The sequence below is a fragment of the Lipomyces arxii genome (assembly GCF_038497795.1).
Source record: "Lipomyces arxii strain Phaff 12-163 unplaced genomic scaffold V1512scaffold_27, whole genome shotgun sequence".
In the NCBI taxonomy this organism is placed as follows: domain Eukaryota; kingdom Fungi; phylum Ascomycota; class Lipomycetes; order Lipomycetales; family Lipomycetaceae; genus Lipomyces; species Lipomyces arxii.
The window spans coordinates 24,707-42,832 of record NW_027117726.1 but is presented as its reverse complement, the minus strand read 5'-3'; the positions used below and the strand labels follow the sequence as shown (position 1 = coordinate 42,832).

Here is an 18,126-nt window from a genome sequence, read left to right as displayed (position 1 = left end):
TTAAAGTTTAAAGCTTCGGTGCTTGTGTTTTCTACTCAGGGCTCACTCTACACTGAGCATCACGACATCATTGACGACATCACATGCAATGGCACCTTCAGTAGCGTCAAATCCAGTGTCAAACGGCACTGAGCAAGTACCGGATGTCTTACTGAAGGAGTTTCTAGCTCAATTCAAGCAAATGGAAGATGATCAAGCCCAGTTCAGTGCTAATTTATTAGATGATTCTGCTACAATCGACATCAATGACACCAGACATGAGTTGGATGAAGATTTAGACGATGACAAATACGATGGATTTTTTAGCGAAACTGAGTCTGACAGTGGAGATGAGTTCAGCGATGTCGTGTTGTCTGCGGCATCGGATGATGAATCTGTCTCTTATGGACATGATTGGCTTGTTGATCAATGTGTGAAGTATTTGAGTAGGAAAGAAGGCCAGGAGACAATGGATATTGAACAGCTTGTTACTGCTTTAGAAGAGGCTTTGAATTTGTCTAATGGAGGTATATTGACTGTGTATATGAGTGGGGACATGGTTAAGAGCTCTAGATGAAATGCAGTCGAAACTAGCAGATATTCTGGGATACGATGATCTTGACATTGTTACTGAACTTGTTCAACATCGTGATGAAATTAAGAAAGAAATGGTAGGTCTTTGGCTTAGTTCTCAAGGCAGAGCTAATAATCAGAATGGCGGTCCGGTCAACAAACTGTCATCTGTTCGTGTGTTGACAAAGGCCGACAAAAAGCAAAAGAAAGGGAAATTCAGCAAGCCCGCTGATGACGAAAACCTGGACGCACACCCACGGCTTTTGACCAAGGAAGAGCGACAACAAAGACTTGCCGCCGCAGTCAAGTTCAGAAAAGCGGCTCCGACTGGCCAGATTTTAGATCCATCCAAAGAGCAGTATCCTCACGTTTACCGATCGCATGATGCTGGAAACGTTTTAAGTGCCTTTGGTAGCAAATACGCTTTGCCAGTCGGTACTACTCGCGCTGTTGAGGACAATTACGAGGAAATCACCGTGCCGTATCCAAAGCATCGGCCGGCTACTATCGGAAATAAGCTGGTCCAGATTGGTGATCTCGACACTGTTTGTCGCGAAACTTTTAAAGGATACACTACTCTAAACAGGGTACAGTCTTTGGTGTTCCCTGTCGCATATGGCACAAACGCAAATATGCTTATTTGCGCGCCTACTGGTGCTGGTAAAACCGATGTGGCCATGCTGACAATCTTGCACGCCATAGCTATGCACTGCACACCATCGCCATTTGAAGAGCCGGATGCTGGTTATTACAGTGTAGACAAGAATGAGTTTAAGATTGTGTACGTCGCTCCATTGAAGGCGTTGGCGGCAGAAATTGTTGAGAAGCTAGACAAGCGCCTTAAATGGCTTGGAATTGCTGTCAAGGAGTTGACTGGAGATATGCAGCTGACAAGAGCCGAGATTAACAAGACACAGATTATTGTTACGACTCCGGAGAAGTGGGACGTGGTCACAAGAAAAAGCAATGGCGATACCGATCTTGTTGGAAAAGTTAAGCTTCTAATTATTGATGAAGTTCACATGTTGCATGACGACCGTGGCGCCGTAATTGAGAGTTTGGTGGCTCGAACGCTGCGTCAAGTGGAGAGCACACAGAGCATGATCCGTATCGTTGGTTTATCTGCGACGCTTCCGAATTTCGTCGATGTGGCGGATTTCTTGAAAGTCGACAGGCGAGAGGGTTTGTTTTTCTTTGACTCGTCATTCAGACCTGTACCTCTTGAGCAGCATTTCATTGGTGTACATGGCAAGGCAGGAAGCAAGCAGTCAAACGAGAATCTGGATAAAATCACGTACAAGAAAGTGGTTGAGATGTTACGTCAAGACCATCAGGTTATGGTTTTTGTGCATTCTCGAAAAGACACGTTAAAAACGATCAGAATGTTGAAAGAAATGGCAATGTCTGAAGGCGATATTGACTTGTTTGACTCGTCGATGCATCCACGGTATCGTGCCGCTAGTCACGATATCATGCGATCGAAAAGTAAGGAAATCAGAGAGATTGTCAAAGACGCTATGGGCATCCATCACGCTGGTATGTTGCGTACCGATCGTAATTTAACTGAACGTCTTTTCACGGATGGTGTTATAAAAGTGTTGTGCTGCACCGCAACTCTAGCTTGGGGTGTCAATTTGCCAGCTGCTGCGGTAGTCATCAAGGGAACTCAAGTTTATGATGCAAAAAAAGGTGGATTCACAGATCTCGGCATCACCGATGTCATTCAAATCTTTGGTCGTGCCGGACGTCCGCAGTTTGAAAAATTTGGTATTGCGTTTTTGTGCACGACGCAGGACAGATTGAGTCATTACATGGCTGCCGTGACCCAACAGCATCCAATAGAGTCTCGGTTTGTCGAACGCATGGTTGAGAACCTTAACGCCGAGATTTCGCTCGGTACGGTGACGAACGTTGATGAAGGCGTGCAGTGGCTTGGATACACTTACCTTTACGTACGGATGCGAAAGAATTTTATGGCGTACGGTATTTCGTTCGACGAGATTGAGGATGACCCGCTTTTGGGTAGTCGCCGACGTAGTTTGATTGAGAACGCGGCACGAACGCTGCGCGACACGCAGATGATTATATTTGATGAACGGACTGGGTCCTTGACACCGAAAGATGTCGGCAGAATTGCGTCCGAGTTTTATCTTTTGCAGTCTAGTGTGAGCAAATTTAACGAGCTCATGAAGCCAAACGCGACTGAAGCGGACATGTTTGCCATGCTCAGTATGAGTGGTGAATTTGATGGTATGAAGTCTAGAGAAGAGGAAATGGTTGAACTCACGAAGCTGCGTGAGGAGTACACGCCATGCCAGATTGCAGCGACTACTGACAGTGCATACGGAAAGATTAATATTTTGCTCCAAGCGTACATCTGTCGAAAGCATGTTGAGTCGTTCTCGTTGATGTCGGACACTGCCTACGTTGCTCAGAACGCGGCGCGAATTAGTCGAGCGTTGTTCTTGATTGCACTCAATCGTCACTGGGGTCATCTTGCGCTCGTACTGCTTTCAATCTGTAAGGCTATCGACAAACGTTTGTGGCCATTCCAGCATGAGCTGACCCAGTTTGATTTGCCTGCGAATATCATTGACCGATTAGAATCTCAGGAAGTTTCAACGGAACGGCTGCGTGAGATGGAACCAGGTGAAATTGGTGAGCTTGTTCACAACAAAGGCATGGGCAAGATTATTGCTCGCCATTTAGAAAACATTCCAATTTTGGTCGTAGACTACGAAGTTTCACCGATCGTGCGGAACATTTTGCGAGTGCATTTGCACATCACGCCGGCGTTCAAGTGGAATGATCACGTTAACGGTAATGCCGAACAATTCTGGATTTGGGTCGAGGATTCAGTCAAGTCTGAGGTTTTGCACTCGGCAAAATTCATTTTGACTAGGAAACATGTGTCGGAAGTGCATGAAATGGATTTCTTCATACCTCTAGAAGATCCTCTTCCACCACAGATTTTTGTCCGTGCAGTGTCAAACACGTGGGCCGATCCGGGTACAGTCACTGCTATTTCGTTCCAGCACTTGATCAGACCTGAGATTGAAAATATCCAGACTCAACTTCTCGATTTAAGACCGCTTTCAGTGGCTGCGCTCAAAAACCCAGCTTTGGAAGCTGTGTACGAGAAAAAGTTCAATTATTTCAATCCGATGCAGACCATGATTTTCCACTGCCTGTACCACACCTCTTCTAATGTTCTACTGGGTTCGCCTACTGGCTCGGGAAAGACTGTCGCTGCCGAATTGGCAATGTGGTATGTATATAGCTGACTTTTTTTCTTCTTCTAACAAACAGGTGGGCTTTCAGAGAGTATCCGAAGTCTAAGGTCGTGTATATTGCACCAATGAAGGCTTTGGTGCGTGAACGCGTGGATGACTGGTCTAGCAGACTGAAGGGAATAGCAAGTGTTGTCGAACTGACTGGTGACAGTGCACCTGACGCAAACCTGATCAGGGACGCGGATATCATTATCACGACTCCTGAAAAGTATGATGGTATCAGTCGAAACTGGCAGACGCGAAAGTACGTTCAGCAGGTATCGCTAATCATCATGGATGAGATCCATCTGCTAGCCAGTGATCGTGGTCCGATCTTGGAAATGATTGTTAGTCGAATGAATTACATTGCCAGCCAGACTAAGCAGCCGGTTCGGCTGGTCGGTATGTCTACCGCTGTCGCGAACGCTGGTGATATGGCCGGTTGGCTCGGCGTCAGAGAAGGATTGTTTAATTTTCCACAGTCCGTGAGACCGGTGCCGTTGGAGATGTATATTGATGGATTCCAAGATAACACTGGGTTTTGTCCTTTAATGAAGAGGTGAGTTGTCCAAATCCTGGTAAAAGAAGTATTAACAGGCGTCAGCATGAATAAGCCTGCATTTATGGCTATCAAGAGCCACTCGCCTACAAAGCCGGTGTTGATATTTGTAGCTTCTAGAAGGCAGACTCGACTTACTTCCGGTGATTTAATCAATTTCTGTGCAATGGAGGAGAATCCAAAGAGATTTTTGAATATGGATGAATACGAGCTTATGCAGGTCTTGAGCAAAATCAAAGACGACCCACTGAAACTTTCGCTCCAATTTGGCATCGGCCAACATCATGCTGGTTTAGTTGACGGTGACAGACGGATTGTCCAAGAACTTTTTGCGACCAACAAGATTCAAGTTCTTGTTGCCACCAGTACCTTGGCGTGGGGTGTCAATTTGCCTGCACACTTGGTCATAATCAAAGGCACTCAATTTTTTGACGGCAAAATTGAGGCGTACAAGGACATGGACCTGACTGATATTTTGCAAATGATGGGACGTGCTGGTCGTCCAGGGTTTGACACCAATGGTGTTGCCATTATATTCACGCAGGATTCAAAGAAACCGTTTTACAAGCGGTTCTTGCATACCGGTTTTCCAGTCGAGTCTGCGTTGCACAAGACGCTTGACGATCACCTTGCGGCCGAGATTGCTGGCGAGACCATCAGAACCCGACAGGACGCGATGAACTTTTTGACTTGTACTTACTTGTTCCGTCGTGTCCACAAGAACCCGTCGTACTACGGTTTGGAAGACACGACGCCGGAGGGAATTAACGAGTACATGGTCAATTTGGTTGATAAAGCGTTGGAGGAGCTCGAGCGGTCTGGCTGTGTGAAACTTCACAACGACGGCACGGTTGCGCCGACACCGTTCTTGAAGATTGTGAGTTCGTACTACATTTCGCACAAGACTGCACGTAATTTGCTGGATCAGATTAAGCGGTACATGTCGATTGAAGACTGTCTCAAACTTCTTGCTGAAGCTTCTGAATATGACTTGCTTCCAGTCCGACACAATGAAGATCTGTTGAATTTGGAACTGTCGAAACGACTTCGATACAGGGCCGAGACGATGAAGAAGGTCATGTGGGATCCGCACGTCAAGGCGTACCTGCTCATCCAGGCGCATCTCAGTCGAGCCGAGTTGCCGATTTCTGATTATATGCAGGATATGGTTTCAGTTCTTGATCAATGCGTTCGTATTTTGCAAGCTTACATTGACATGACTGCCGAGTTGGGATATCTGTCTACTTGTCTGACGTTTATTGAGATTATGCAGTCAATCAAACAAAGTATCTGGTTTGATGACAATCCGTTTACTGCTTTACCTGGGCTTAAGGTTACACCAATGAATCATTCTTCAATGGAGATTGGCAGTCTCAATAATCTTGGAAGCATGAACAGGAATGACATGTATAAGCTCGCGGCGTACTTGCAGGTACGAGAGAGGGACAGAAACGAGTTTGTAAGGATTCTTAGCGGTATTCCGATTTTGGAGTTTGAGTCAGTTGGAGAACGCAACACGACCGTCCGGGCAGTTATGCGTCGCAAGCACGCGCCGCTGACGGCAGACTATAAATGCTATTGTCCGAAATTCCCCAAGCCGCAGTTTGAAGGCTGGTTCATGATCGTGGGCGACAAGCTTCGGGACGAGCTGATTGCTTTGAAGCGGTTTAGGCCGAGAGCAGGCATGCCATGGAGGGCGCCAATGAACGTGAGTATGAATACAGTGGTCACTGGGCCAAGAAATGCGGAGATTGTATGCATTAGTGACACGTATTTGCTTGATAGCGTAAAGCAGAACATCAGTCTGACTGGGGATCTTACGATACTTTAAGCACATGTTTTGTATAAATGCATAGAATGAGTCGAATCATACATTTGGCGTAGCTGAAGACTGAACCCTGGGATGTGCTGTACAGAGGGTTAGGGCAATTATAGACGGAGTGTTTGGAGTAAAAAGAGCCAGAGAGTGTAGAGGAAGTCGAGGTGAACTATAAGAAAGTTTCGGCAACGCCTTCCTGTTCGTATCTGAAAGTGTATATTTCCGCCTTTTGGTTTATTTGTTTTGCAGGCTTAAAAGGTATGACTTAGTTTTATAGATATTGCGGTGATTTACTCGGACCGTCAGCTGTTCTTGTTGGTCGGATAGGACAGGCGCGTGTCCGTGATGGAGAGTATGTAAAATCATTGAGCTAACGGACGTGTTTAGAAATTTAAAACGTATATTATTTAATTCATAATATAAGAACAATGTCGTGGCAAGGTAAGGATTCTTGTGGTTTGAGAGACACCGTGTGACTTGAAGTCTGGCACGGATAATTACTTGTCGGGATCCATGTCATTTCGGTTTTGTGTGCTTGTGTTGGACTGTTGCTGACTGTTGGTGAATGTAGCTTATATTGATAATCTCGTTGGTTCGTACAAGGTCGACAAGGCTGCTATTTACTCTAAGGCTGGAGACAGTGTGTGGGCTAAGTCTGCTGGATTTGATGTATGGAGATTTAAGCATGCAGAGATGCAGATAATGACATTTGAGCATATGACTAACGGAGTTTTAGCTTTCCGCTGCTGAATTGTCGGAGATCCGACAAGGGTTTGACAACTCGGCAGGTTTACAGGCCAAAGGTCTTCACGCTCAGGGAGTCAAGTACTTTTTGCTCCGCGCCGATGAGAGGAGTATCTACGGGAAGAAGGTGTGTTGGGTTGTTTTTAGAATTGCCTGAGGATCAAACTAACACCATTCAAAGGGCGCTGAGGGTCTCGTTATTGTGAGAACGACACAGGCCATACTACTCGCACATTATCCCGAAGGTGTCCAGCCCGGTGAGGCGACAAAGATCGTTGAGCAGCTTGCAGACTACCTCATTAGCGTCGGATACTAAAGGGTTGTAGTAGCACATTTGTATATTTTTTTTATGTCAGATTGATTGAGGATACGAACAAGTTAGTTGGATGTTGTTTTTGAAATGTCGTGAATGTAGTTGCGTAATGTTTGCGTGCATAGTTGTCGGTGCAGTCATGCTTCGGTACGATATACTAATATACGAACGCTCAAGCTTTGTGATGAGAAATATAGCTGCAGCGGTCACAATGATCGTGATAATTTAGTGTACAAGGCAACTATGCCATATTAAAACTTAGATACAAATCTACCAAACTTTCCTGTATTCGCTTTGCAAGGGTTTGGCCACACGCTTATTATATATCGTACAGTTGCTTGGAACAGTCCAAAGCATATGCAATTTCCCCTTTTCCACATCCTCCTTTGTATTACCGCACATGTCGTTGTGTTTAAACTGGTAACACACGGATACCCGCAAGACGGTCGATAGTCTAAATATGTCAGAAAAGCGTCTTGCGTTGTAAGTAGTACTGACCGGTGCTATTAATGGATTTGACAATACAGGACCAATAAACGGCACTGACCGCAAGAACGAGATAATGAGCGAGAAGAAGTCACTGAAAAACCGTAAGCTAGTACTAGTTCAACGTACAAGTACATACCCGAACAAACCAAGCACACCAAACAGCTCGATTATGAATCCGGTGATAGGCCGCTTCAGCAGGATCATGAATATACCGAAACAGAAGCATATCGTGCCGCGTATTTTCCGTCGCTGAGTAAAAAATCCAAGTGCTCGTCTATGTCCAATTAAAAAAATTAGACCGGCTATGAACAATATCTGATAATTGTTGTTAGCATTTCTAGACAAGGGATGAATTATATGCCATACGTTGCCAAATGCCAGTAGGGAAGTATCAAACAACGTCAGCACTCCTAATAACAAAAAAAAACACCCTGTCTTACGTTAGATTGCAATACTTAGAGCCATTGACTTTGTTACTGCCATACCTGCTGCGATGAATCCCACTCCAATCTCTAGTTTGAATGTTAATATGAGCAGCCCGGCCAGCTTAAATACGTACTTTGCATATCTGAAAGCCACATTTTCAATTCACTTCTCTATAATAGTGATAATTATAGCACTATTAGCTTCTGTTGAGTTTCTTATAAAGAATTGGAAGTATCTTGTTGTAATTGAGTATTATGTCCGTGTCGTTTAGTTTATGGTATGCATCAGCGCATGGGTCGTGCGGTTAAGGGTATCTATCTATCACACGAACCACCGCGACCACTCTCTTTGTCTACATCCGGTACATTTGTTGACTATATATGGTGATTTTATAATGTTTAGGCAGTTATAAGCAATATTAAGTCATATACAACTATTCGTAAAATGTATATGCTCAAACAAGTGGTAAGATTTCGCTTATACTCTGAAATGCAACATTAATTGGCTGTAATTCTACTCATTTTTTACCATTCCTCCCGACTAAACACATTCTAGTATATAGTAAATTACCAGTTGGTTCTATAGAGTAATCACCTATCTTCTATCGTTATTCGTAGTGCTCTATGTCAATTGCTGTGAGATGGTTAACTGCGCATCCCAACCCTCTCTCCCCCCTGGTTCAAATTAAGCTTTTTAAAACACCCCCCTGATTTTGTGTGGCCGTTCATCGAGATCTAAGATGGACATAATGAGAAGTGTTTTTTATACATATAGTGAGAAGTGTTATATAGAAAACCAATTCTCTATCTACTCTATGTTGTATAACACACAAGGCGGCGTCTCTATTCTAAAGCCTTCTTAAGGTCGTCAATCGATGTGATCTGGTCCCATAACGGAAGCTTCATTGGGATATTATCCGGATCCAATTCAGGATAATTCTCCTTTATAGCCTTGACAATCTCATTAAACTCAACCTTGTAACCAGGGCCAGCAAAATGGAGTCCTGGAATTTCATTAGCGGAACTATGAGTCTTGGACTTGCAACTTACCGTCGTTGAGGTATGCTTTTAACGGATTCTCCTCGCTCTCTTCCAACAAGCCGTAAATAGTATCACCTTCTTTCCAGCCCAGATCGGCCATCATGGCGTACCACAATGGAATCACTGGAGCTCCAAGTTCTTTACCGACGCTAATGGCAGCGTCACAGTACTCTCGTGCTTGAAGCGTCGTTCTGTCGTCATAACGGTCTTCTCTGCCAATTTTCCAAACATGTGCATTCAATGGACCTGGCCCAATAAAAATGACTTTGCTTCCGGCCTTGGTCGCGCTGTCATAGATTTTGTGCATGTTCTGTTTGAATCGCTGTATGGGGACATGCTGGACAACGTTCTTGGGCTGCACTGAATCATTGGTACCAAAAAACACAATCTATAGCTAATTTAGCTTCATTCCCACTTGTTCTACGTGTGCTATACCATCAGCCTAATTTTTGAAGTGAAAGTAGTCTCGGCCTCAATGATCTTATCAATCATTAAAGCAGCGTGGTCAGAATTATACCCACTGAACCCACGTTGAACAACATCAAGCTTGCGTGTATAGACTTTTCAATTGATTAGTTATGTGGTCTATACACTCCCTAGTTCACTCACGGTCTTGAAGTGCAGGACCAACGCAGAAGCCATTGTCTTGATTGTAGGCGTACTGTGTAATTGAGTCTCCAAAAAAAAGAATTTTATCGTATTGCAAAGCCATTGCTGTATTCTACTGGAATCGACAATTTGAACCAATTTATAGGGCAATTGTGGAGTGTAGTCGAGATTCTTTGTGTTGAGTCCGAACCGGAGTTCAGGCAAGGCGGTAGGTATTCTGGGGGGTTAGAACAGCTTGTTCATTACGGTGCATAGATTGTACTGCAGTACCCATAACACTTATTTAAACACATTGACCAATTGTACTATACTATACAATTGACTACTACAAGAAGGTACAATAAGGTACATTAACTCAAAATACAGTTCAATTATCACTAATAATCACGTATAAATCTCAAGCGTAATCTGCACAAGATCCAAGCTACACTACACAGCTGGGACCTGTTTGGAGTCCGCCGCAGGAGAAGTGGGTAAGGGCAAAATATGTACTTACATATCGCCTTAGACAATCAATACTTACCGCTGTTTCTCATTATTAAAGACGCGGGGGGTTCTAGAATTTGTTATAAGTGTTTTTATCGGCTTAACAGAATAGAGATACAGTTTATAGTGCGGATTTCAAATGTCGTCAGCACCAGGGACTCCGTTACCCTTCCCCGACGACATACCTCCACGAAAGTCGTCTCTACCGCAGTCATGTCCTATCGCAATAGATCCAATCTCTCTTGTTATAAGCGAATGTATCACAGTTACGTCGGCAATGCGCAAGAATGCTCGATGGGCACAGTCTGGAGTTGCAGCCATACTTGGCTCATCAGGAGTAAGTGACGGTCCTGATATTGAGGACATCAGTCTGATTTCACGACTGGGACTACGCACAAAGCGGACTCGAACTACCCAAGTATGTTTGCATCGGTGTAAGTTGCGGACAAAATTGACCACTAATTAGGACAATCCGCTCATGACCGGATTCTCGAAGCTAAGAGCCGATTTAGCTGATCGTCGCGGTAAGCATGGTCTTTGCTCGATGTCGCTGTAGCTGACACATAATGCCTAGACATGTCGACATTTGACACCCCAAGTTTGTTTCAACCGTTTCTCCAGGTGATTCGATCGTCATCAATCACTGGGCCGATAACGTCTTTGGCACTCAATGCCATCACCAAGTTCTTCTCATACAGAATTATCTCAACTTCATCGCCCAGACTACCATTGGCCATGCAATTGCTTTCTTCAGCAATAACACACTGCAGATTTGAAGCTTCTGATTCAGCCCAAGACGAGGTCGTTCTTTTGCGCATTCTGAGACTAATGGAAACCATGATGTGCGGTATCGGTGGTGACCTTTTATCAGATGAGAGTGTGTGTGAAATGATGGAGACCGGGCTGAGTATGTGCTGTCAGATGCGATTGAGCGAAATGCTACGCCGATCTGCTGAAATGTCAATGGTCACAATGTGTCAGCGTGCATTCGAATTGCTGAAACAATTAGAAACATCTTCGAATTCATCATCCGTCGAAGAGATGACGACTATCAGTAGTGGAAACGTCAACAATGTACAGATGGGAGAACCTGTGACGGCAATACCTAATACTACTGCAACATACGAATCTTTAAACACCCCATCACCGTCTGATGATGAGATACACCGACTCCCAACCGAGAGCGCAGTCGACACATATGCAGATGTCGATCTTAAACCTTACGGTTTACCGTCTATTCGTGAACTGCTGAGAGTTTTAATCTCTTTACTAGATCCACATGACCGTCAACATACAGATCAGATGCGCGTTATGGCTCTCAGAATTATTGACGTGGCGTTCGAGGTCGCCGGCTCGACTATAGCGGCTCATGCATCATTACGGGCACTGGCTATTGATGACCTATGTCGTTATCTTTTCCAGCTCGTGCGATATGACTCTCCACAAATTTTACAGACTGCATTGCGAGTGTCTTCTACAATCATGCATACCATGCGTCAGCATTTGAAGTTACAGCAAGAACTTTTACTATCTTATATGATATCATGTCTTCAGTTGCGCGTTGAAATACCAAAGGAGCCGGGCATTGATCCGGTTCTGTATGACGGCGTCCCTCAGCTGCCGAAGAATGCACTTAGGACGGCATCAACTGCGTCTTTAGGTAGCACTTCAGGTACAAGCACGCCTGTGCCTCTTAAAGAACGACAACGTTTAGGAATGGAAGGCGGAATGCGTGGCCCCGATGCACGGGAGACTATGGTTGAATGTCTTAGTGGACTGACCCGAATCCCGAGTTATATGGTTGATCTGTTTGTCAACTATGATTGCGACGTCGATCGGATGGATCTTTGCGAGGATTTGGTTGGCTTGCTAAGTCGGGTATGATTGTCGTTCGCCATGCTATGGGGCAGTACTAACAATATAGAATGCTTTCCCAGATGCTGCAGCATGGTCTACACCGAATGTTCCACCTTTGTGTCTTGATGCCTTACTTTCTTACGTCTCATTCATAGCCGACAGGCTTGAAATGGAACCGCAAGCAGAGTCTAGACACCCGCCTGTCAGCGAGTTATTAGACCGACGGAACAAAAAGCAAATCGTTATCCAGGGCGCTTCTAAATTCAACGATAATCCAAAAAAAGGAATTCAATTCTTAGCTGATAATGGAATCATTGACTCGACGAGTCCACAATCAATTGCGACGTTTTTACGACAGACATCGCGAGTCAGTAAAAAACTGCTGGGAGAGTATTTGGCCAAACCATCAAACAAGGAAATTCTTGACTGTTTTATCGATAGTTTTGACTTTACTGATAAACGGATAGACGTCGGATTGCGTGAGCTTCTCGAAAGCTTTAGGCTTCCTGGAGAAGCGCAGCAAATTGAGCGGGTTGTTGAGAAGTTTTCTGAGCGGTACTGTGAGTTTGGAACAACTGACATCGCCAACAAAGATGCTGCATTTGTGCTGAGCTTCTCTGTCATCATGCTTAACACTGATTTGCACAACCCGCAAGTAAAGAACAGAATGACAGTTGAGCAGTACAAAAATAATTTGCGCCGAGTGAACGACAACCAGGATTTCAATCAAGAATATCTGCAGTCTATTTACAAGGCGATCAAAACCACCGAAATTATTATGCCTGAAGAGCATAACAATCAAGCAGGTTTCGATTATGCGTGGAAGGAGCTGTTGCAAAAAGCGAAAATGGCAGACGAGCTCATTGAGTGCAATAACACCAACATCTATGACGCAGAAATGTTTAGAGCGACGTGGAAGCCTGTAGTTGCAACATTGGCATACGTCTTTACATCTGCAACTGACGATATGGTGTTCATGCGTGTCATTACCGGTTTCGATCACTGTGCTCGGATAGCCACAAAGTACAATATTACTGAAGTGCTCGATCATATTGTCCTGTGTCTATCCAAGATTTCAACTCTTACGGGTGAGCTGACGACAAGCAACACTGCGGACTCCACAGAAATTCAAGTCGACGGCAGTAGTATAACAGTTAGTGATCTGTCTGTTCGATTTGGCCGGAATTACAAAGCTCAGTTGGCAACTGTTGTTTTATTTAGAGTTGTGCGTGGGAATGAGAGCTTGATTCGGTCGGGCTGGAAGGAGATAATTCACATCTGGCTGAACTTGTTTACCAGCTCCTTAATTTCACCATACTTCTCTGAACTGCAAGATAATCTGGACGTCCTGCCAATTCCAGTTATTGTTCCTGCGAACGTGATCAAGCGGAACGATGCTAAGGACAATGGCTTATTTTCCACATTGTCGTCATATCTGTCTAGTTATGCTGTTGACGGTCCACCTGAGCCAACTGATGAAGAACTGGAGAGCACGCTCTGTACCGTTGACTGTGTTAACTCTTGCAATCTTAGTGAGATTTTTAACAATATCTCCGGTTTGGGGCCTGGTGATGTGCAGTACATGCTCAAGTCACTACTAGAAGAAGCCGTGGTTCTGCAGCAACGCAAGCCGTTCCTTGCTTTACGAACTGAGTTGACAAGTGACGGTGCGTCTGACGGCGGATTTAATGCGGATACTTCGGCTTCATCTTCTGCTGCTGCTGAAAAATCTATGCCATCTTTTGCGCCATTGAGTATATATGTGCTTGAGATGGCGATATGCTTGGTATTGAAAGATCACGAATGTTTGACTACTCTGCGTGGGACTCTGATGGAGACTTTCAAGCAGGTTTTGAGCAACGCCGACAACGTATACTCTGTGGTTACAGGGCGCGTAGCTTGTTATCTTTTGGTGCTTTTACGTCGCGTCATTAGTGATTACTCGGCAGCGAAAACATCCGACAAGCTGAACGACATCCGCACATTGAGTGGAGAGGTTTTCATGTCGTTGGCTGGTGTCGACAGCTTAATCTTGCGGGAAACTGGTCATGCCTTAGCCAAGGCGATCATTAACTGCTTCCAGGAGGCTCCGAAGGAAGTGAAATTGGTGCTGCTTGATGCACCAGAGCAGACGTTCTGGAAAACGCTTGAAGCATTGCTGGATAATTCTGAGGCTGCGGTGATGATTTTCGAGATTGTTGAAGAGATCGCGGAGCCGGTCGAGATTGATGGCGAGACGGTCATAAAGGAAGACGGTGAGCGGTTGATTCAGTCTAGTGTAAATTTCCAGGCAGTGATCGATATACTTGGTGCTTTTGCCAGTGCGGGTAGTATCGGCTGTGACTGGGAGCAGCTGCATGATCGTCACGGTAGTATGATTCGTCGAAATGCGCATTCGTCAACTCCCCCAATCACAAACCACGCTGTGAGTACGATTTCAAAGACCAAGCCGACAAGTGGTCAGCGAACAGCTCAGAACGATCGTCGGAACTATAGCACTCTGGGCAACTACAAGCCGTCGAGCAATGGAAGCAGCAGTGTGCGGAGCAGCGAAGATAGTGTTCGTGGCAGCGCGATGATCAATGGCAAGAGAATGACTGCTGCTGAAGTTAATGCTGCTGTGGCTGCCGGCATGTATCCGGGCATGAGCAGACCGTTTGCGGATGTGGTTGATCGCGCCGTCAAGGCGGTTAAGGTCATCAACGCGTTTAGGACACAAGTGAAATATTTGATTGCAGAACTGAACCTTGATCGAGACGATGGTAGGAGTTTAGTACTAAAACAGTTTAGTATATTAACATGTTTAGGATGGACTACGCTTTGGTTTCCTATTTTGGACGGACTGTTACTTCAATGTCTTAACGCGTGCAGAGAAGTGCGACAACAGGCTTTTGGTTGTTTGCAGCGAACACTTTTGTCTCCTGAGCTTTCGGCGACATACGACGACTTTGAATGGACCGCTGTGTTTGGAACTGTTTTGTTTCCGCTGATTTCAGGCTTGCTACGACCAGAGGTGTACCAGTCTGATCCGCGGGGTATGGGAGAAACAAGGCTACAAGCTTCATCGTTGCTGTGTAAGGTGTTTTTATACTACCTCGAGCGGCTGTCAGCGTGGGAAGGCATGTTGGATTTGTGGCTGCGTATTTTAGACATGATGGACCGGTTGATGAACAGCAGTCCGCGAGACAATCTCGAAGAAGCGGTTGCGGAGTCGTTGAAGAACGTGCTACTGGTCATGAGTTCTTCCGAGTTCCTCGTGCAGCCCGATCAAGCACAGGGCGACGAGAAGAAGTTGGAACTGTGGAGCCAGACCTGGAAACGATTGGAACGGTTCATGCCGCCAACTACGTTGGAAGGGTTTAACACCTTAGGCGCGTTCAAGATGAAGACACAGGAGTCGACAGAAGGGGTGGATGAAAAGTCGGAGACGACAGATGTTGCCGCGGAGACTACGGATGTTGTAGTGGAGACTACAGAGACAGAAGAGACTTCTGTCGTGGAATCCGAAGAGTAAATGGTCTCTATATGAGACAAAACAAAAGTCTTAAGATCAATATCATAATGTATAGTATATGATGAACGCATCAGTTGACAACATAGGGTAATGCTCTACTTTTGCTATAGAACTACGCATGTTGAGCCCACATTAAACCCGGAGAATGAACGTGAGTAAAATAAAGGACATACAACAACGGCCGTCCCACTGTCATCGGCTTTAGTGAGTTAAAACATCCTTCCCTAACAGAATTTACACTCTCTCCAAATTTGCCCACCTGCTTCCAATATACCAAAACAATACTCACTGCTTCACGTCTTTGGTAAGCGTCATAAAACTAACCTCGACAAACACTTCCTAAAGACAGCAGTCTACACAAGTTTCAGATTCGCTATAATTTTCAGGGTTAAGGCGTGATTACACTGACTTCACAGCGTTGAGGCTGGAGAGTGCGAACTGAACAGTATAGGTTAGGGCCAAATAAAGTCGCATCTATGCATTAATAGTACCAGCCCTAACCTGATATTATAGTTCCATTTGAACGAGTAGGGCTGTAGCGTGACTGCTTTTTTTACAATAGTAGGGTTTTGACTAGTGAGCAGGGTTGCGGTGTGCGCTGGGAACCACATCACAATTTGTGTATTGAACGATCTCGACAGCATTTTAAGTCAACCTACACTGAAAGCGGTCAAACTCTTTGTCAAAATGGTGTGTGCAAAGTGAATGATTTGTATGTTGTGTTCATGTCTAATGTTGTAGTCGTTCGTCCTCCCAGAAAAGTCCAGCTTCCAGCATATCTTACGGTACGTTGTCGATGTGTATTTCAAGTTCTCAGTCACGAGGGTCAGAATGGTTGAAGAATCAGACGGAGACTGATATGTGATTGGGTTTGGAATGGTTATGTGTGAGTAACAGCTGATTGTTTAGTCTCCTCAACACCAACGTTGATGGAAAGATCAAGATTATGTACGCATTGACTTTGATCAAGGGTGTTGGTCGTCGTTACTCCAACTTGGTCTGCAAGAAGGCTGATGTTGACTTGGAGAAGAGGTAAGAAAGACTATCGTGATTGAGGAATATAAGAGGTTAACCGGTATTCAGAGCTGGTGAGCTTACCGTTGAAGAGCTCGAGCGAATTGTCACCATCATCCAGAACCCTACTCAGTACAAGATTCCCGCGTGGTTTCTTAACCGTCAGCGTGACTTTGTCGATGGCAAGGACACCCAGGTTCTTGCTAACCAGCTTGACTCTAAGCTCCGTGATGATCTCGAGAGACTAAAGAAGATCCGTGCTCACAGAGGTCTGCGACACTACTGGGGTCTCCGTGTCAGAGGTCAGCACACAAAGACCACTGGCCGAAAGGGAAAGACTGTTGGTGTCAGCAAGAAGAAATAGACGGAGCGCGCTGTGTATTATGGAAAAAAAATGGGCATGTTTTCGTTTTATATGTGTCTTGTATTTAGCAGGAATGTCATACTATAGTCTGTAATGGATTATTTAATTATACTATGTTATAATGCAGACGTTTTTACTTGGCTATTGATGTCTGGGTACACGTCATATCGTCTCTGGGCAGTGACGGGAATACCGCCCCTGACTTCTTCAATTCTTCCTGGTTGAAGCTCGGCATACACAATTTCTTCGCCTTCCTTTGCTTGAGCGAGAATGAGTGCGTTGGGATCAACGACCATAGAACTGCCGTAGGCATGGTACCCAGCCGACAGATCTCGAGCTGGTGAACACATCAACACGTAGATTTGATTGTCGACAGCGCGTGCTCGGCCAAGCAGGTCCCAGTGCAAAGGCCCGGTCGTCGTATTGAACGCGCCGGGATAAATCATCGCAAACACGCCGTCTTTTCTAGCCGCGATAGACGCGAGCTCAGGAAACCTTATATCGTAGCAGATTGCAAGTCCGACCTTGCCATACGGCGGGATATCAAACACGGTGACCTTGTCGCCCCCAGTCAAGACTTCTGATTCCTTGAACTTGATTTTGCCAGGAATGTCAATGTCAAACAAGTGTACTTTACGGTGCTTTGCAATCAGATTGCCAAGGGGTGAAAAACTCAAACTGGTATTAAATAACTTGCCGTCGCTGCCCCGCTCAGGTATCGATCCCCCGATCAAGTACGTTGAAGTCTCCTTTGCGAGCTCAGACAGGAACTTCGTGGTCTCACCTAATGGAATGGGTTCAGCATAGTCTGGAAATGCAGAGACAGCGTATGGTGAATTGAAGCATTCTGATTACTTAGCTGTTGTTCATTGAATTGTGATTCTTCATACCTGGCAACACAATCAGCTTTGCGCCGTTTGAAGCAGCTTTTAAAACGTGCTCTTTCACGCGTGACAAATTTCGCGCTTTGTCTGCAGTCGCTGCTAGTTGTAGTAACGCTACCTTTAGCGTTTCTGTGAGCAATTGAGGAGGCATTTTCGGTTGATATTGTCTTGTCTACCGCATTTT

General features: G+C 45.1%; 7 protein-coding genes across 7 annotated transcripts; 4 read left to right on the top strand and 3 right to left on the bottom strand.

Annotated features, from left to right (window-relative positions):
- The first annotated feature begins 46 nt into the window (after positions 1-46).
- V1512DRAFT_278148 (Sec63 Brl domain-containing protein) lies at positions 47-6,250 on the top strand. The gene is made up of 5 exons (XM_066917953.1): positions 47-506; positions 553-650; positions 693-3,820; positions 3,862-4,383; positions 4,429-6,250. The coding sequence occupies exons 1-5, from the start codon at positions 89-91 to the stop codon at positions 6,212-6,214; spliced, it is 5,952 nt and encodes a 1,983-aa protein (XP_066769412.1). The 5' UTR covers positions 47-88; the 3' UTR covers positions 6,215-6,250.
- Positions 6,251-6,355: 105 nt separating this feature from the next.
- Positions 6,356-7,517, top strand: V1512DRAFT_267679 (profilin). The gene is made up of 5 exons (XM_066917332.1): positions 6,356-6,460; positions 6,590-6,643; positions 6,774-6,871; positions 6,939-7,073; positions 7,128-7,517. The coding sequence occupies exons 2-5, from the start codon at positions 6,631-6,633 to the stop codon at positions 7,260-7,262; spliced, it is 381 nt and encodes a 126-aa protein (XP_066769411.1). The 5' UTR covers positions 6,356-6,460; positions 6,590-6,630; the 3' UTR covers positions 7,263-7,517.
- On the bottom strand, positions 7,461-8,443 carry V1512DRAFT_267675 (Got1/Sft2-like family-domain-containing protein). Its single transcript, XM_066917331.1, has 6 exons — positions 8,308-8,443; positions 8,234-8,260; positions 8,115-8,179; positions 7,885-8,063; positions 7,758-7,839; positions 7,461-7,713 (listed from the first exon to the last, which is right to left on the bottom strand). Exons 1-6 carry the CDS (start codon positions 8,327-8,329, stop codon positions 7,672-7,674), a joined length of 417 nt encoding a protein of 138 aa, XP_066769410.1. The 5' UTR covers positions 8,330-8,443; the 3' UTR covers positions 7,461-7,671.
- Positions 8,444-9,016: 573 nt separating this feature from the next.
- On the bottom strand, positions 9,017-9,926 carry V1512DRAFT_272687 (SGNH hydrolase-type esterase domain-containing protein; the record flags this gene model as incomplete). The annotated part of the gene is made up of 4 exons (XM_066917696.1): positions 9,017-9,177; positions 9,224-9,602; positions 9,650-9,774; positions 9,824-9,926. The coding sequence occupies 4 exons, from the start codon at positions 9,924-9,926 to the stop codon at positions 9,017-9,019; spliced, it is 768 nt and encodes a 255-aa protein (XP_066769409.1).
- Positions 9,927-10,161: 235 nt separating this feature from the next.
- Positions 10,162-15,760, top strand: V1512DRAFT_267671 (uncharacterized protein). The gene is made up of 5 exons (XM_066917330.1): positions 10,162-10,727; positions 10,776-10,833; positions 10,884-12,187; positions 12,234-14,928; positions 14,974-15,760. The coding sequence occupies exons 1-5, from the start codon at positions 10,449-10,451 to the stop codon at positions 15,678-15,680; spliced, it is 5,043 nt and encodes a 1,680-aa protein (XP_066769408.1). The 5' UTR covers positions 10,162-10,448; the 3' UTR covers positions 15,681-15,760.
- Positions 15,761-16,234: 474 nt separating this feature from the next.
- Positions 16,235-17,206, top strand: V1512DRAFT_267668 (40S ribosomal protein uS13). The gene is made up of 4 exons (XM_066917329.1): positions 16,235-16,370; positions 16,422-16,465; positions 16,590-16,712; positions 16,764-17,206. Exons 1-4 carry the CDS (start codon positions 16,368-16,370, stop codon positions 17,056-17,058), a joined length of 465 nt encoding a protein of 154 aa, XP_066769407.1. The 5' UTR covers positions 16,235-16,367; the 3' UTR covers positions 17,059-17,206.
- Positions 17,141-18,115, bottom strand: V1512DRAFT_267666 (carbon-nitrogen hydrolase). The gene is made up of 2 exons (XM_066917328.1): positions 17,949-18,115; positions 17,141-17,905 (listed from the first exon to the last, which is right to left on the bottom strand). The coding sequence occupies exons 1-2, from the start codon at positions 18,091-18,093 to the stop codon at positions 17,175-17,177; spliced, it is 876 nt and encodes a 291-aa protein (XP_066769406.1). The 5' UTR covers positions 18,094-18,115; the 3' UTR covers positions 17,141-17,174.
- Between the last annotated feature and the right edge of the window lie 11 nt (positions 18,116-18,126).